Raw genomic sequence first — 18,112 nt, forward strand, 5'->3', positions numbered from 1 at the left:
AGAAATCTGATCTTATTTAAAAGGAGAAAATAACTGGCTAGAAGCAGCCCAATAGTAGTTGATCTCAAATCAGGTAGTTACTGAATCTCGCATCCTACTGCTGTGCAAATGCTAGTATATTTTTCATCACATATCATCACAAAAAAACCCACGTGATATTCTTGAAAAACTCTGAAAAATCATTCTGAAGTCTGTGAACTCAGGTGCCCTGCAGCATTGTGGCTGACTTTGGATACTGCAGCTCAAGAACTGCACAGATAGGACAATTCCAGGGACAGCAACAAAAATCATAAAAGTTTATAGAAATATACATATACACACATAAAAACAGAAGTCATGCAAGGGGGGGTGTGAAAAACTATTTGTTTATTCAACAAAAGTTGTGTTTAAAGGAGACATATGACAGAAGTCTTTCAATATTCAGAAAAGTTTTACACTAGAGAAAACATTAAGACAACTAAGCTTGCAGCAAATATCCAGAAGTCATATTAAGAAAAAATGCTTAACTATTAGAGGTATATTAATTAAAGGCTATCTATATAAGTCTGAATACCCTTTATTGGATAGTTTTAAGTGCATATCAGAAAAGGGACTGGGCATGATGGGGTCTTGTGACCACCATTACTCCAAGCATAAAAATCACATTTGGCTGAAGGCTGACAAACGCTGCAATCACAACGCGATTCTCATGCCTGTGGTGTTGTGTCAAATTAACCAGAGCCAACAAAAACTACAGTATGAAAGACTCTGAAGCTACTATTTACAGCCATAAACCAAAACAGATATAAGCAAAAAAGTGAGCAGTAACATTTCACTATCACTGTTTTCCCCCAAACATCATTTTGCTCAGAATGCCTTGGCTGTGTCACGTCCCCCTCCACACATGTTCCTACCCAGATCCATCATATTCTGTATTAGGAAATCAGATGCCACCACCTCGCAGCCTGTAAGGGAAGAATTAGGCAGTTTCTCCTCATACAAACAATCCTTATAAAGGTGGAAGCCAGATTATTATTTCTTTCCAGTAATCTACAGAGAAAATGATGTTTATTCTGAAATCTGATATACTATTTCTCATAAAACCTTTACTACTCATTTGTCCCCCGATATGGAACTAAACAAAAATTTGCTTTTCCCATTTTGTGTTCCATGTCTCCTCCACAACAGCAGTTTTGCTTCTTCCAGGATGGATGGAAGGAAAATGATGAAATAAAAAAAAAATAAGGATGAAACTGTCACAACTGACTCTTAAAGTGATATTTCCACACAACCAACAAGCATGATTGCATTTTCCTCTAAATCAAAAGCATGTACCCTTGAATTTAGCAAATGTTCGAGGTAAGTATTTTTTTGCTGTATTTCTATGTGACAGGTGGAGAAGTCACATTTCATCCATCACTCTGCAAAGTGACTGAGATGTTGCCTTCCTTTTGCATGACTGCAAACACAGGTAAGTGCAGTGTAGTGAGAGAACTTTTCCCCATTTAAGCATTAGGAAAAAGACAGAATCAGGATTAAGCGTATTTCCTGTGCCAGGGTTTCTATCAGCCTCGTTCAGGGAGCAGACCATTCTATTTAAAGTGAACAATCTTTTTTTTTTAACTTATCGAAGCTATTTCATTTAACAGGTACTTGTTCTAGACATCTTTATGGAAACTGCAAGAACACAAAATGAAATGTTTGTTTTTTGACAAAATTTAGTATTTTTTATATTTATTTACCCAGATATTAAGATTTCTGTAAGTTTAAAATCCAAGTAGCAGCAAACCTCCAAGCATTTCTAAGACTTCCTACAGTAGTTCACATATTCAAAATAAACTCTCTCTTCACACTGTAGAATTGATTAAATTATCTCGCTGCATCCATACACATTCACAAATACTTTTGGACAGAGCTCACACAACTAGACTGCAACATTTATCATGCTTAGCTATAATACAGGCATTAGAATGGGTTCTCCTTTTCTGTAATAATTATAGTTGCCTATTGGCAAAAATATTGTTACTTATTATATCCTCAATTGAATTTTGCTTTTAAAAGTTACTTTATTCCCAATATTTCATTAGGCTTTGAAAGACAAATTTAAAAAGAATAATACAATGCCGACATATATTAATTTCTTCCTTAACAGGACTGTCCCTTAAGAAAATGTTCCACCTAAGCATTATTTTGCAAAATATCCTCATGTGAAGATTGTCAGATTCATTTTTTAATGAAGGATACTTAGCCAAACTGGATTTTAAACATTCTCAGAGACTGTGCTTTTCTTCCAATATTGGGGTTCAAATTTCCATTGCTGTACTTCTAATTCTTTTAAGTCTTCTAGACAATTAAATCAACTTACTTCTAGGGCCAAAGACGAAAAATAGAAGAAAATACATGGACTTTGAAGAATTATTAAATGCTATGTTTAAATATTTGGTTTGATGTACTATCATACAGAACATTTTCAGCTTTAAGTAATCTCAAAATCCATCCATTTTATATTGTAAATCAGAAAACAGGTTAGGAGAAGTATGTTAATATTGTTTTCCTGGTATGAGTATGATAAGTAAAAACACCTTGGTAGTAAAAAACATTAAAAACAATATTCAAATAGTAGATACGTGATCAAATCACACAGACAGACACACAATGAGTAAATGAGAGTAAAACATATCTGCAGGCACATACCTGTAGTCTTGCAGGAGAACTTTGTTTTTTCATCACATAGTCGTATAGTTCCATTACAGCCCTTTTCATCACTACCATCTTCACAGTCTTTTTCTCCATCACAGCGCCACAACTCAGGAACACAATTCCCATCAGGACTGCACTGGAATTCCTTCCCATTGCATCTTCCAAGAGAGGGAGTTTCTTAGAAAAATAAGAATTACATTGAAGGACTTGGTCTCCTAAGCTTTTTCTGCACCAATTCTATGATGACTTAGACTTCCCCTTCCCAACCAAAGCCAAAATCAGAGTCCCTAAGTTAAAACTCAAAACTCACTATTCCTTCCTAGCTCAAGCTTCAGACAAGTTCGCTCTTATCCTGCCCACTTCCTTCACCCCCCATTCAGCACTCAAGGTAAATATAAGCCTTTTTTTGCACAGCTGTCAGGCAAGAACAAATTTGGAGATGTAAGGAACGCCAAGGCTGATGAAGTTTTCTGGGTGCTTCACAAGCCCTGCCTCTCATCCTCAAGCTACGTTCCCTCCTCCTCCTTCATTCTTCTCTTTTTTCCAACAAGGTCCATCTCCGAGTTCCCAAAACACGAAGGTCACAGCTCTGCTCTGACACCTGCCCGGCTCCTGCTATCACAGCACTGCCAGATAGGTTGTAGCCTTTCCGAATTCCACGTCAATGAACTTCAGTTCAGAACCAATCTTGAATACTTCAAAGCATAATAAATATGTGATTTTAATTATTCAGCATATACTTAATTCTCAAGTATAGCTTTGTCAATTTTATCCTTGCCCTCTTTTTCACAAACTCTTACCACTGTGAATATTGCTAGTATTTCACAACATACTAAAGACAGTGACAAGATAAATTATACATTACTGTTTGTACACAAAAGCATTATTTGAACACATTCTTAAAGCACTGTCTATAAATATGTGGTTTACTTTATTAAAAGTTTCCTTGTTTTTACCTAAGTAATCTGCATTCTTGCATCACAGAGCAGATGTGTAATTACATAATTACAGCACGATTTCCAACTGACATGGTACTGTATAAAAAAGTAGAGTAGGACTTTAAGCTCTGAGATGTAAACAGAGGGGAAAGTGAGTAGTTCAGATCCAGACCAATTCTTTTGATAAAGATAAATAATTATTATTTTTATAAATATATAAAAATTAAGGACTGTACACTAGTTATGCAGCGCATTCTGCTAATTCATCCATTTGTATTAGGTCTGCATCTAGATTTAGAATATAAACTCATGAAAGTGAATAAATAAAATGGTCTACACTTTGTTGTGGAAAAGTCACTATGAGAAAAATATGAGAGAAAAATATTACCCCATCCTTATCTCATTGTTCTTCATTCTTTGCTACAAGCAGGCTCCCTTGCAGTCCCCATCCAAAAAATACAATGTATGTGATTTAAATGGGACTGTAGTTTCTTAAAACCATGTTATGCTTCAGAAACACTATTTGGGGGGGGGAAATCAAAAAAAGCAAACCACCACCTCCTCACCCCACCAAAAAAAAACCAAAACCAACCAAACAAAAAAACCCCAAGTCACACAAATGACAAATCAAAACAACAAACCCAACTTGGATCATGCAAAAATGAGAGTGCTACTGCATTAAAAACCCAGAAAATATTGATGGTAACTTAAGGAATGCTGCTTACTGCCTCTTATCTAGGCAGCATGTATCTCTGTAAAAGGACAAACATCACATTTAGCATAATTCAGTAAAGTAAAACTACAAAACTTATCTCAGTGTAATGCCCATTCTGTTTTTAAACGCATTCTTCTTCTGTGGTACATTTCTGTATTATCATATTACACTTGACATATTTTCCATTCCAAGCTGTACCAAGGTTAAAAGCATCTTCTCTTTTTCCACTGACTGAAGACAGGTCCTCTGTGTTTATCATGAAGTATTCTCTGTGTTTATCAGCATTAAAATGTGGGAAGAAAAAAATAAAACAAACTAACCTTCTTTGCTGCAGTTTGTTTTGGTTTCGTCACTGAAATCGCCACAGTCATTGTCACCATCGCACGCCCAATGACTTGGGATACATCTGCCATTGTAACATCTGAACTGATCAGAAGAACACGAGTGAACACAGCCTAGTTCATCACTTCCATCACCACAGTCGTCATCTGCAAATATTAATTTATTTTGTTATTATTATTAGAAGATAAAAATAATGTGAATAAGAGATGTGATGAAAAAAAAAACTATTTCCAGAAAGTCAAGAAAAAAATGACATGCAGCAAATAAAACAGTATGTTTACTGCCCACAGGCATATGACAAAATTATTTCTAATGTGAGTAACTCCTTAAATCTAATTTAGCAACAGTATTTGACTCTCCATCATTTTGGAGAGTCTAACCCCTTACACTTACAGCTACTCCAAACACCAGCAAGCATGAGAAGGATGCAGATTTTCTTCCTTTCTTTAGTTGTGTGTAACTACACAGGCTTTCAAACACAGCGGTTTTACTTTATTCCAAGCGATTTGTTAAGTTATACAGTTAAGCACACTCACAAGGAGTTTAAAAAAAAAAACACAAACGAAAATCTGATGGTAGAATTTCTTCTCAATAGCATTACCGATGCTTTTCCATGTACTTGCAACATTGCAAGGTGGAGAAAGACAACAGCACATAAACAAGGGTGGAATGATTTTTCTCATTAATTTGATGCTGTAGTCATTACAGTGATCTTAAGGCAATTCCCATAATATGATTGCCAAGGGAGGGAAATGGTAAATATATTAGGTAAGCACTAAAGGGTGTCTTTGCACAGAACTTCAGTAAGCACACTGTGAAAATTTGGGGAATCTGTCCATTTACAGCTATGAATCCCTGCCAGCTGTAGTAATATACAATGCTATGGAGGATGAAGAACCAACCCAATGGCATTAGGACAGGATGACAACGCTCCACCGCCCCAAGTTCTGAGAGAAGATTCATTTCAACAGTTGTCATTCAAATATTTGCTCTTTCAGACAAAATAAATAACTACATTGTAATGTCTTCCTAGTCTTCCCTGTTAAGTATTGCTATTTATTAAAATGAACTTACCCACAAGCAACAAAAATTTAGATATTTTGGTCACTGGAACTATTTGGTTTTCTAAAAGCAGAAAATACCTTCATAAGTGACAGCTTAGCTCTTTTTTTTTTAATAATGAATGTTGACATCACACTTCATTCTACCAAATATACTATTTGTAACTATCACAATATCCACTGCATTATTTGTTATACGAAGGTTCAATATTGCTGCTTTCCAGGTCAGGTCAGTAATTTAAAAGTACTAGATTTATCCTCTGACCATTTACAAGCCAAACTGGCAAAATCAGTCTCAAAAGAGTGGATATCAAAGCAATATTTATGTATTACCTACCATCTTCATTTCAGATATAGAACACTTGATACTTGCCTGAATCACAGAGCCATTTGCTGCTAATGCATCTTCCATTTCTGCATATAAATTGAGTCAGTGGCTCACACGTTGGGAATTCTGTGAAAGTGTTCAAAAAGAAATAAAAAATATTTCAGGTATATCCTCTTTTGTAATATTCTTCCACCTTCCTGTATGCATAAATTACATAAATGTATTGTATCAGATATTTGCACCTGATAGGTACTTAATATGGAGAGGAGAAAAAGGTGAAACACCAAAACCAGAGGATAACGAGGCTTTTAACTGTAAATGCTGGACCAAATCCTGTCACTCCTCAACATGGACCAGTGAAATGCATTATTCTGTGTCATATAACATGGCCCCATATTCCCATTGGACCAGGGCTGTCTTTGCCACCAAGCATGCTAATATTTACGACTAATTATAGCTTGATGACTGATATAAACTGTTTTATTCTGTGTATTTATTGATATAAAAGGGTTGTTGAATTGCAACAGCACTGCCAGTAAAAGACAAGAAATGGAAGACTATAAAATTAGATGGTTAAGTACCAAGCAAAAGACTAGTCAAGAAATAGTTACCGTTCACTGACATAATAAAATCCAAAATTAAAATGTATTTACAATAATTTCCCCAAGCATTCCAGTAAAAGTAGTAGAAAACAGAGGCAATATCATTTATAGAGACTCATCTAGAGTACATACAGAGATTTGTTTCTAGAATTTTCTAATATGCTTCTGCACAGAGCAACTTGAATTTTTTCAGACTCATTTTTCCTCTGAACCCAACTACATGCATTCATACCATTGACATGTTAAACAGCGCTTTGACCCATTTGGTTTGGAAAATACAAGATCTATTTTACAATACCTGGCAATTCATAGGAAACAATCTGAAAATCTAACTTGATTCAAAACAAATACAGAGGAACCTAAATTCTCCATCCAGACCATCGAGAGAAGACGGCACTTCTCAGTAACTGGGACCTAATGCAAACCAAAGATGACAACGTGACCAATCTGCCTGAACTGCTATTTGAAGGTCACTTTGTCCACTTTCTGGTGGGAAGTTCCTCCATAGTAGATCCTAAATGCAACAGAAAGAAACGTCCAAAATGGTGCATTGTCCTGTCAGCAGCAAAGCTGCCCAAGAGCTGAAGAAATCTCCAAGGGCATTCTCATTACATTGCTCTAGCTACTAATTCATTGGGTTGTTCTAATGTCGTTACAACTGATATGACAATGCTAAACTTCACAAATGGCAATGCAATTAGTATGGAAGAGTTAACCAAGAACATCATAAGACTGAAGTGATTATTTGGCTTCAACACAGAAAGGGTGGGAAGAAGATAACACTGATAAACCACTTAGTCAATTACTCCTAGAAAGGTGGGTTTAATAAATAAATAAAGCAAAGCTGTTTTCCTTGGGGAGGAAACATTACAGTGACAACAAAAAACTGTTCCAAGACAAATAATGGAGATGTGCAACTATGATGGTACCTAGGTACAATATTTGCCTTATGTGCTTCAAGCAAAGCAGAAAGCAATTTTTAATTTTGCTTTTTAGCTGTTCAATAATTTTTCCACAAATTTAACTCATATATTAAATGTATTTCCCCCCTTTCCACACATGAATGCCTTCATGACTTCATTTTCTTTATGTTCTTCTCTCTACCCAAGATCTATATAGAGAGAAGCAAATTGGACTGTGATTATCCTCCAGGTCTTTGATACTTCTTTCATTCTTCTCTTATTGAGTGTAAATGGTATGAAAGTAAATTTATAAACAGATGGACACAAAAACTGACAAATCTTGTTTCCTTTAGAAAACCAGGGGAAAAATAAGGAGGGTCTCTTTGAATTTTCTTCAGGAATGCCATGGTTCTTTGGAAATCTGGTAATCTGGTGGTACGCATCTTAAGAAAAAGCGGATTCATTATGATACTGGCATCAACCTTCCAGTTCTGCTCACCCCAGCTATATGCCTATATAGCTATGTTTAAGTTCTTCAATCAATAGGAGCCAAAAGTTATTAATTGCTGAAGACTGGTACAGTTAACAATCAGCAATATTGGATAGTAACAAAAAACAAACCATGATTTTACTTTTAATATAAAATCTTGTGAATACGAGAGCACTTTTAAACTGTTTCATAGAAAAAAAAAAATCTACCAGTAAATTGCATAGCTAAATAAATGCCATTAGCATGACCATTAGACATCAAATTATAAGGCAGAATTAAAAATTAAATACTTGACACATCTGTACAATTATAGTGCTTGAGGAGAAAGAAACAAGATTCTAAAAACGCTGCACATATGTAAAGTCTGGCCAAACTGAAAAACAGCAGGTGAGATAAATACTGATTAAATTATCTGAATAAATATTCCAGATCAGCTGACAGGGAACCAAACAAAACACATGGGAAGAAATTACAAAGATGACATTAACATCTGTGTATCATTGAAGTGTCTGAGAACACAAGGTGCAGCTAATCAGATAAACAGGGATCACCTGTTCTATCTCTGTGCACAACAGAACTTACTTGACTTGAAACATGACAATTAGAAATCTACCTTACTAATACTTTTACTCACAATGATTTTATTTTTACTTTATCAAGTGTCATCTATTTTGAACTAACTGCTCAGATATCAATTACTGTCAATATAAAATTAGCTTGCTTTTCTTCTGGTTTATATCACTATTAAAAGAAAAAAAGGAGGAAAGTAGTAAGAAATAAGGCAAGAGAAAGCAGGTGATTATTCTAGGAAACATAACAACTATTTACATGACAAATTTCTAAAAAAATGTGAAAAAATCTTGAATGCAGTTATGGAAAAAGGAGATGCTGAGACTCACATATGGAGGTATTGAGATTTTGCAGAAAAAAACCCCCACTGTTCTCAGTAATAGAACTCTAATAACTCTACTGAAAAGGTTTACAGCAGTAAAAAGCTTCAAAAAAGAAAAAGCAATGTTTTACCGACTACACTTATATAGTCTGACTTCGTTTAAGCAGCTGTATATTTTTATAACAGTGAATCAAGTTAGAATATCAGCTATATCTGAGAAGAATACAGACTAACTACTAAGTATCTTAAAAAGTACACTTGACATTTTAATTTCTTTGTGCACAACCTCTCACCTCATGTTTACACAATTGATACTAATAAAATCATCAGTCAGCATTCTTTCTTGAAAAATCATTTCAGAAACATATTCTATTATATTGTGACACACTTAGCAATTCATATTAGTAAGTCAAATATCACAAATATTACCTTGTGAACAAGAAACGCCCTGACAATAATCTGCAGGCAGCTCACTGAGACCCTGTTGCTCTCAGACTCCCGGCGGTTCCCTGTGACCTGCCCAACAGGTGAACTCAGCAAAACCTTAATTGTTTGGAAGGAGTTGATTAAAGAGAGTGCACCTGGCTCTGCAATCCCCCGGTAAAGCACCAGTCAGCACAGCTGCTGGTATTCATCATATGCCCAAGAAAGACAATTTTTTTCTGCAAAATACAACACCTTCAGTTCAGACTTGAAACCATCTGATTTCATTAACATCTGGAATACGCTGAGAGGGCCCATGTGAAGAGGTAAGCGTCCCAGATGAAAAACAATTTTTGGGGTTGACAGTGTTTGATAATGGGGTGTGAATTAGAAAAGTGTTAACTTGATTGTTCTGCATAGTTCGTATTGTAGTTAAAACTCATTAATAGAGAACGCAGGCTTTGGGTTTATCTCTTAATCAAATAAACTACATTTGCCATTTCAGAAACTGTTATCAGTTCACATAAAAACAAAAAGGACCCTCATACTTTTTCTATCCATCGGCTCACAAGAAAAGAGATCCTAATATGTTTGCCTTTTTATAAAACAATTTTACGTCTTTTCCCAAATAAAATACACTTACCACAGGATGTCATTTCATCGGTTGCATCTCCGCAGTCATCCTCCCTGTCGCACAGCCATGATGTCGGAATACAGCGCCCATTCCCACAAGAAAATTGGTCAGCCTGACACGTTCTTGCTGTCAAGACAAAACACTCCAAAAATGCCAGGGAAATGGACTGAATCTGTAGGTCTTTTGGTGCGTGTCTACATGCAGACATTGCAAGTTTGGGGGCCATGTCCTCGCCTGCTGCACGTTTTACTTGATCAGACTAAACACCCTCCACCTCCTGTGATTTCAGTGAAAACTGAGATCATCTGTAGGACTGTGTTGTACCTCTGTTACATAGAATTCTTAGTGGTTTCTTCAATATATGAGAACGTGGAACTTTATATGTGATTATACAAAACCAGGTAGTTGGAAGAGCATTAATGTTTAATAAAATAACATTAGTGCTAGAGAAAAAACAGAGCATTAAAATGTCTAATCACTAAACGCTTGTTTAGTGTACTCTGCTGACAAGCACTAAATATCATTTTCATAGAAGCAAAGGACAGATATGGAACTCCATGATTTACAGCAGTGGAATCAGTAAAGAATCTTCATCTTGATATTTCTTTAAAATTCCACTCTACAGTTAATAACTTACAAGTGAAAACAATTTCAAGGCAGCAAAGGGAAACTGAATAAATAATTATGCTTTTATCAGCATAAAATAAAATTCACTAGTGACTTGGCACTCATCACAGCACAAACAAAATTCAAACTGCCAAAAAAGATTTAGCAGGGAGAAGTTTGTACCTAAGCAGTGCTTTGACAGTCAACCCATATGGATAGATTAAGTGCTGGATTGCTTTGGAAAGCACAGCCAAGCATAAGGATTAAGTAAAACTTAATTTGTATTCCAGCCTTAGTGGCATCAAAATTTGAATTAATTTTTGAAGTGTCAATAATCAGATTACTAGTAGCAGAGTGGTTCAGTTCCGAGCAGCCTTGAACTTTTGATGGAACGTGAGTTAGAGAACTGTATGCACAATCAAGTAAAACTTTTACCTGCACAGGTTTTGTTTGATTCATCTTCATTATTACCACAATCATTAGCTCCATCACAAAGCCACCTCTTGGGAATGCACCGATTGTTTTGGCACTTAAACTGATCATCAGGACAACTGTGGTTGACTGAAGAGAAAAAAACAAAACCAAACCAAAACAATACATTGAAAATAATGAAAATAATACATTAAATGGTATTTCCTGATGATGCGGTTAGCATGGTTATCCTGTGTATATAATCAACACAATATAAAAACTGCTCAGCAAACAACTCAATTTTTAAATATTGCTGTACTTAAATCATAAATTAAACAATACATAAATTCTCCTATTATACTAGTGTCAATGAGATCCTCTTCTGTTAACTAAGTGATAAAAGGTAGCAGCATTTTACAATGTTGCTATTTCCTTGAAGAAAAATGTCCTCGATCACATTCTATCAACGTGATGAGGTTTAAAAACTGAAGTGCACATAAACAAAACAAAACACCACAGGGAACAGATGCAAGTTGCTAGGTGCATATCCAAAATATTATACACAGTGAGCAGGGATTTGGGCATGTTATAAAATGCTTCTAAAATGATGCACATTATTGTCGGTGGCCACATATAGATCTGTTGTTTACTTACCATGAAATTTTAGGTGTCAAAAAGTGAAATATGCAACACTGTAAAACTGACAAAAAGAACTGGTATTCAAGAGCGAACAAGGCATCTCACAAATGTGGTTTTGCTGGCTTCCAAGTCTCATGGAAAGAATGAAGACTGAATGCACAGAAAAGATGTAAATCCTATTGGCCTCCTCTTAGAGCTGTAGTTAAGTATATGTGTTCTGCTACTTTTATGATAATAACATAATCTATTATTAGCCGATTTTGCTACTCTATCTATACAACAGCAGGAAACTATACACAGTTTCAAATGCTTGGTTAAAAATAATCTCAAGCTGTTTTCCACCTCCTCAGCCATCCATGGTCTCTTTTTTAAAGTTTAACATATATCTGGAAACAAATGGTATTTAAAATGAAAGGATGTCTTGCAGGCTTATCCTTGACATTTCAGTAGCTTTTATCTTTGACCTTTCTACCTATTCTTCTATTGAAAACAACATAGAGCGAGTGTGATATCAATAGTACATGAACCCTTCATGAGTAGTTTGTGTGGAGGGCGCAAGAACATTGGAAGTAAAGATTAATTAATGATCTGATCAGAAAGCTATTCCAAGTCTCATAATACTTATGAAACAACCTGGTTTGCAATGTGACTAGTGAAGAAAAACTGTTATCATCGACATAATAAAATAAAGAATTGAAGACTTTATTTAAAATAAATCTACTAGAGACAGATACTGTTTCAAATGGCAGTAAAGCATTTGCTCATATGTATTTACTAACATACTCTGTTTGTAATTGCAAATATTTCAGACTAGCTAAAAAAGAACTATTGAAGTTACAACAGTGACTGCTAAAAAGATTAATGTTACACTGGTCACCTAAACTGTTTATCACATACAGATTCAGGACCAGACCATGATTTCATTTATATCTGTATAAACCATCCGAGAATTACAAGCTTTTATCAATGAATTGGTCTATATTACACTAATTTCAATGAGAATCAAGCCAACTCTGCCATAGCCTCTCTGGACAATCTACTCCAGTGTTTGACTACACTCACAGAAAAAAAGAAAAGAAAGAAGAGAGAAAAGAAAAGAAAAGAAAGAGGAGAGAAAAGAAAAGAAAGAGGAGAGAAAAGAAAAGAAAGAGGAGAGAAAAGAAAGGAGAGAAAACAGAAAGAGGAGAGAAAAGAAAAGAACAGAGGAGAGAAAAGAACAGAGGAGAGAAAAGAACAGAGGAGAGAAAAGAACAGAGGAGAGAAAAGAACAGAGGAAAAGGAGAAAAAAAGAAAAAGAAAAGGAAAAAAGGAAAAGTGTTTTCTTGTGTTCAGATAAAATTTCACGCTCTCCAGTTTGTGTCCATTTCCTCATGTCCTGCTAGTGCGCACTACTAAGAAGAACCTGGGTCCCTGTTCTCCATCCCCTCCCACCAGCTCCCCTCAGACTTACATAATTTTGATTCCAATTTTAAAAATAAAGTATGAATTGTGGGTTAAAATGTAAGAGCATACATACAGCAAATTTCAGAGTGCTCATCGCTGCCGTCCAGACAGTCATCGTCCCCATCACAGCGCCAGCGATCCTGGATACAGCGCTTGTTGTTACACTGAAACTGTTCAGCTTTGCACAACTGCGGGAGCACTTCTCCATGTTTAACTAGGAAATATTTCAAAGCAGCACATCTATTTTATCAGCTTGATACATACAGAACACAATCCTAACTCTACATAAATAGATATGAAGCCTTTTTGTCACTCTTCAGAACATTTTAAGTAAACTTTGCTTATCAGAGCTGATTCCACCTGAAGCCTGTAGTAGCATGCATATGGTTGAGGTAACATATTTTTAATAAATGAAAGAATTCAGAACAGAATGGCACTCAGACTGGTTTTTCAATTGGTGCTTAGATGATGGTGTAAAAATATCAGTTTAAAATATTGCTATGCCTCATGAACAGTGAAAAGAAAATATTCTTACAGGCACAGACCAAATTCTGGTGCACATTAAGGGGCTGGAAAATGATTACTGAAAAGCTGATCCTTGTATCCAAGCAACAACTCAAACACCTGCATTATGCACTGGTACAGACTTGGCAAAGAAGAAAGGATAAAATTCTGCTGAGGTAGAATTACATAGCAAGCTACAAGGTTATTGACAAATCCAGACAGATACATTTCCCAACATAAGGTTCAGAATGCTGAATGTGTCAGCACCACACATCACTCTGTGACCCTCTGAGGATCACCAAAGTCCTTGGAAAAGCCGGGCAATGAAATGTGTTGGGGGAAAAAAGCAGGAAATCTGCTTCGTTTGGCTCTGAAAGTGTCTGATCTCTCTTCCCAATGCTTACATTCCATCTTACCAGGGAGAAGCACACCTTCCAGTATTTTCTGCTGAAAAGAAAACTAGTTTTCTTTAGCAACAGTGATGGCTTTGCCAGCCATGCGTTTGGGTCAAATTCAAGGTAACTGCATGCTCCAAAATGTTCATTACATTACTAAATAATCCTTTTGTGTTACTCATCTCTACAAGGGTTATTGCTGGAGATCTATGTAAAGTTTAACAGACGACATGGCAAGAAATAGATTGATGAGATTAAAAAAATTAAAAGAGAATTTTGAGTAAGTTGCAAATATCAGGTCTAAACATAAAAAATACCTGTATTATCTGATGAGTTATAATTTTTAATTGAAAATTCCACAATTTATTATTAACACTATTTGTTTCATTGATGTTTCAATGAAGATATCCAAGGAAGAGATGAAAAGAAAGGCAGCAGAAAAAGTCTGTCATGACCTATTATTATATATAATTATATCTGCTTGACATTTTCTATGCCAGATTTCAATTTAAGGTAATTAGTTCATACAACCATCTTCAACCAGTTTCTAATAGATGTAATATAATAATTTTATAGATTAACTTCTGGTATTTCTGATATTCTTTAAAAGAGGTTAGTGAAATATTTAAGTGCTTTATCATATCGGACATTCTGAAATCTTTCCCAATGCATTTTATCCTCAAATATTGTGTACTTAGTATTTTGTCTTTTTTGAAAATCTTTATCATGATTAATAAACTGTATTTCATTACAATCTCTATTCAAGGAATATTTATTTGTCTTATAGAACTACAAAAAGCCTCTAGGAGACCACACTATCTTGTTTTATTTTCAGATTTGACTTGATCCCTTAACAGTAGCACCAACTCAGATATTCTTTAAGAAAAGTCTTACTCATGCAGGTTGTACTGTTTTCCTCCAAAAGCTGATTATCAGCACAGGCACAAACTCTGCCTCCAGGAATGGCTAAACAAAGAGTGCTGCAGCCTCCGTTATTAACACGGCATGCATTATCACCTGTGAAGATAAAAAAAGAGCAACTTTAAAACTAACAGCCATGCTACAACTAGAACATTATATTTAGAACGTAAGCACATGAAGAATTTTTTGTGATGAATTTCCTCTCATTTTAGGGACACGTTATTCTTATTACTTTGGCCACTACTGGTTATAATACGTAAACAATTTTTGTTATAGGTTGTAATAACCTGTAAGAATAAAAAAAAACAACTACACCATCACCTCCCAACTTTGTCTCTCTCTTTTTTATGAAGGAAACAAATACTACAAATACTACAAAATATTTAATAGGACTCAGCTATGTGCATGCAGTAGTTTTAAGAAATTAAACCATATATAAAGGAAAGTTCCAAAGTATATAGGCGTTAAAACAATGTGACTACAAACACAGACTAAGTAAGAAGAGAAAGGAAACAAATTAGAAGTACAATGAGATCTGTGGCAGATAGATTACAAGGCAGATATTCCACTGCTCTTTTCTGAACACATCTGCTGTTCCTCTACCTTCTTTTCTGTGTTACAGTTTCCTTCTAGAAGCCGCACGCTGTTCACTGAAGATACCGACAGCTGTCAGGAGTTTTAAACCACCTCCCAAGGGCTGCTGCACCCTCACTACCTCATTCCTTAGGCAAGCAGCCTTAAAAGCCAACTAGAAGCAAATTTTACCATTTCTGTTTGTGTCACTTTGGTCACGACCCAATTGTGTAGATATGCCCTGCTGAGGACATCTAACTTCTCATGATAAAAACTCTCTTAATTTCAGGTGTTGGTGGTAACTGACTACCATCAGGCAAGCTATCAAACTTCATGTCTGCTGAAACTTTAGATTAAAACTCCTTTTTTCAAGCAGGTGTTCTTTCCTCTGCTCCTCCTTCTTAGGTGTACAAAATATTCATCACGTTCCTGGCTTAAAACAGGCTCCACCCAATTCCCTCTCCTCAAAGCACTACTACATCTCTTTCATAGAAAATATATTAAGTTCCCATAGATGTAGCTGCAAACATATATATTAAACTGTCCTGCCAGAGTCATACTTGCATTAGCGAGGAAACATTTTGAAATTATCAAATGAACATCAGATAACTAGCAAATAAATTAAGATTTTGAAACTTTTCAAATTTTAAGACATAGGTCATACATCTTACAATATAGATCTTGAGAGTTTCATAATAGTCTACTCACAGACTGTTTTTTGACACACCATACATCATTTCTTAGAAGCAAATGTGTCTACAGTCCATTAAAACTCCACTGTACTTTCAAATGAATTTGTGTAAAACAATTAATACAGAATGCTGTGGTAATTGTACTTTCAATAGGCAGTGTGTGAGGGAGATGACAAGAACAGAGTTGTATAAACAGGGAAAAGTGGAAATCTCTACAAAGCATGAGGGCTGGATCACAAGTTTAGATAGAGCAGCTCCAGCTTGGACTGGCCATTTAAACTACTTCATTGGATCTTGACTTCATATTTTAGACTATGACCTAAAACACTGTACAAAAATCAACTCCTTTTTTACATCTTTGCTCACCAAAACCCAAATAATATGAATGAAACATCAAAAGAATAAGAGATGCATTTGCATCTGTAATACTGGAAAAACTCAAGTACAACACTACCTCAGAAAAACTGGCCTTGAAACTCGCTGTATCTTTACAGGGCTACCCATTATACAAATGAAAGGATGTCAGTAACACAGAAGACATTCGAGAAGATACCAGAAACTGCCAAAACAAACAAACCAAAATATAATCTTAAAAAGTGAATCCGAAATTATAGACCACAAGGTCAAGGAAATTTGCAGTGATTTAATTAAAGAATATATGTGAGTTTGTCAGATCACTAATAAAATAATCAGGCTTTAGAATAAAAGACTATTTAAGACAACTATAGAAAACACTTTGAAACCCTGCAATGATTCTGAAGCCCAGTGCAAGCTTAAAATAAATAAAATCAAAATTAAAATACTAGATCAAAGTCAACTGGTCCATCTTGAAGATGAAAAGTTAACTTAACTCATAAAGTTACTTAACCTCATAATTGGGATGACAAACAACAGCACAGTAGGTTACTCGCTAAGTAAGTGAGAGGATGACGACAAGGAAAATACAAGTACCCAGACTTAAGGCAACAAGATTCCAGATAAAAATGTTTATGAAGTATGCTTTAAGGGAGCCTTCAACCTGAAGGTGCAATGAAACCTTCAGTCCCATCAGTCTTGCTGAAGAGACTCCAAGGCTAAAATGTCCCTGAAATGCAGTACAACAAACAGGTTAAGTCTTTTTATTGAGTAAGCTGTGGAACTCATTTAGCTACCAAGCATTTATGAAATTAAATTTCCTCGACTGCTGTTCATAACAGCTATTTTATATGAGTGCTCTTAAAATATTGCCATTATTCTAAAACTACTTGCAAAGATACAATCGCATTTTTCATATTTTGCCAATTTTTAAAACAGCTGCTGCCCTGCCACTTGCAAATGATTATATTAGGCTGATTCCATTTTAATTTGCTCAAAAAATTAAGCCAGAGCTAAAACAACAATGTATCTGCATCTGTCATCATTCTCAGAAAAAAAAAACAAACCAAAACAAACACACCACCACCAAAATAAGGCAACCATATACACTGCTTTAATCTTGTAATTTAAAATATACTCTATTTATTGCTGCTTAGCCATCAGTGTACACACGTTTTCATGTGTATTCATTTATGTTTGTAAATACCCGGAAACCTGACCTCAAGTCCTGCTAAAGCTGCGTAAGCCTCCTTCTAGGATCATACTACACATATGAAGAGTAGTAGCCTGGGGCTTGAGCAGCTCTTCTTTACAATTGTTGCATTAGAAAGTTTAATTTGGCAGAAACTACCCCCTCCTGTGCTCCAGCTTGTCCTCAGTATATTGCTGGGGGCCAGGGGTGGCTGAGCGTGGCTTCTGAATGATGCCCAATGAGAATTACACCCCAACGACCTTAAGTCGGAACTATAAGTCCGATCATGCTCAACAGCCAGTCCGGCATTACGTTGAACTCACACAACCATGGATCTGCTAATAGTGCATGGTCAGGTCGTGGTCATTGAATTTAT

General features: G+C 35.6%; 1 protein-coding gene across 1 annotated transcript in view; it reads right to left on the minus strand.

Moving 5' to 3' along the window:
* The window catches only part of LRP1B (LDL receptor related protein 1B), a gene marked incomplete at both ends in the record, with an annotated part of 678,833 nt that overhangs the window by 221,175 nt on the left and 439,546 nt on the right, over positions 1 to 18,112 (minus strand). Inside the window, 7 exons of the mRNA XM_080346793.1 lie at positions 2,670 to 2,856; positions 4,653 to 4,820; positions 6,109 to 6,189; positions 10,016 to 10,132; positions 11,048 to 11,173; positions 13,179 to 13,319; positions 14,899 to 15,021. Coding sequence (XP_080202919.1) covers positions 2,670 to 2,856; positions 4,653 to 4,820; positions 6,109 to 6,189; positions 10,016 to 10,132; positions 11,048 to 11,173; positions 13,179 to 13,319; positions 14,899 to 15,021 — 943 coding nt within the window. The remainder of the gene's footprint in view (positions 1 to 2,669; positions 2,857 to 4,652; positions 4,821 to 6,108; positions 6,190 to 10,015; positions 10,133 to 11,047; positions 11,174 to 13,178; positions 13,320 to 14,898; positions 15,022 to 18,112) is intronic.

Source organism: Nesoenas mayeri (assembly GCF_963082525.1).
Source record: "Nesoenas mayeri genome assembly, chromosome: 6".
Taxonomy (NCBI): domain Eukaryota; kingdom Metazoa; phylum Chordata; class Aves; order Columbiformes; family Columbidae; genus Nesoenas; species Nesoenas mayeri.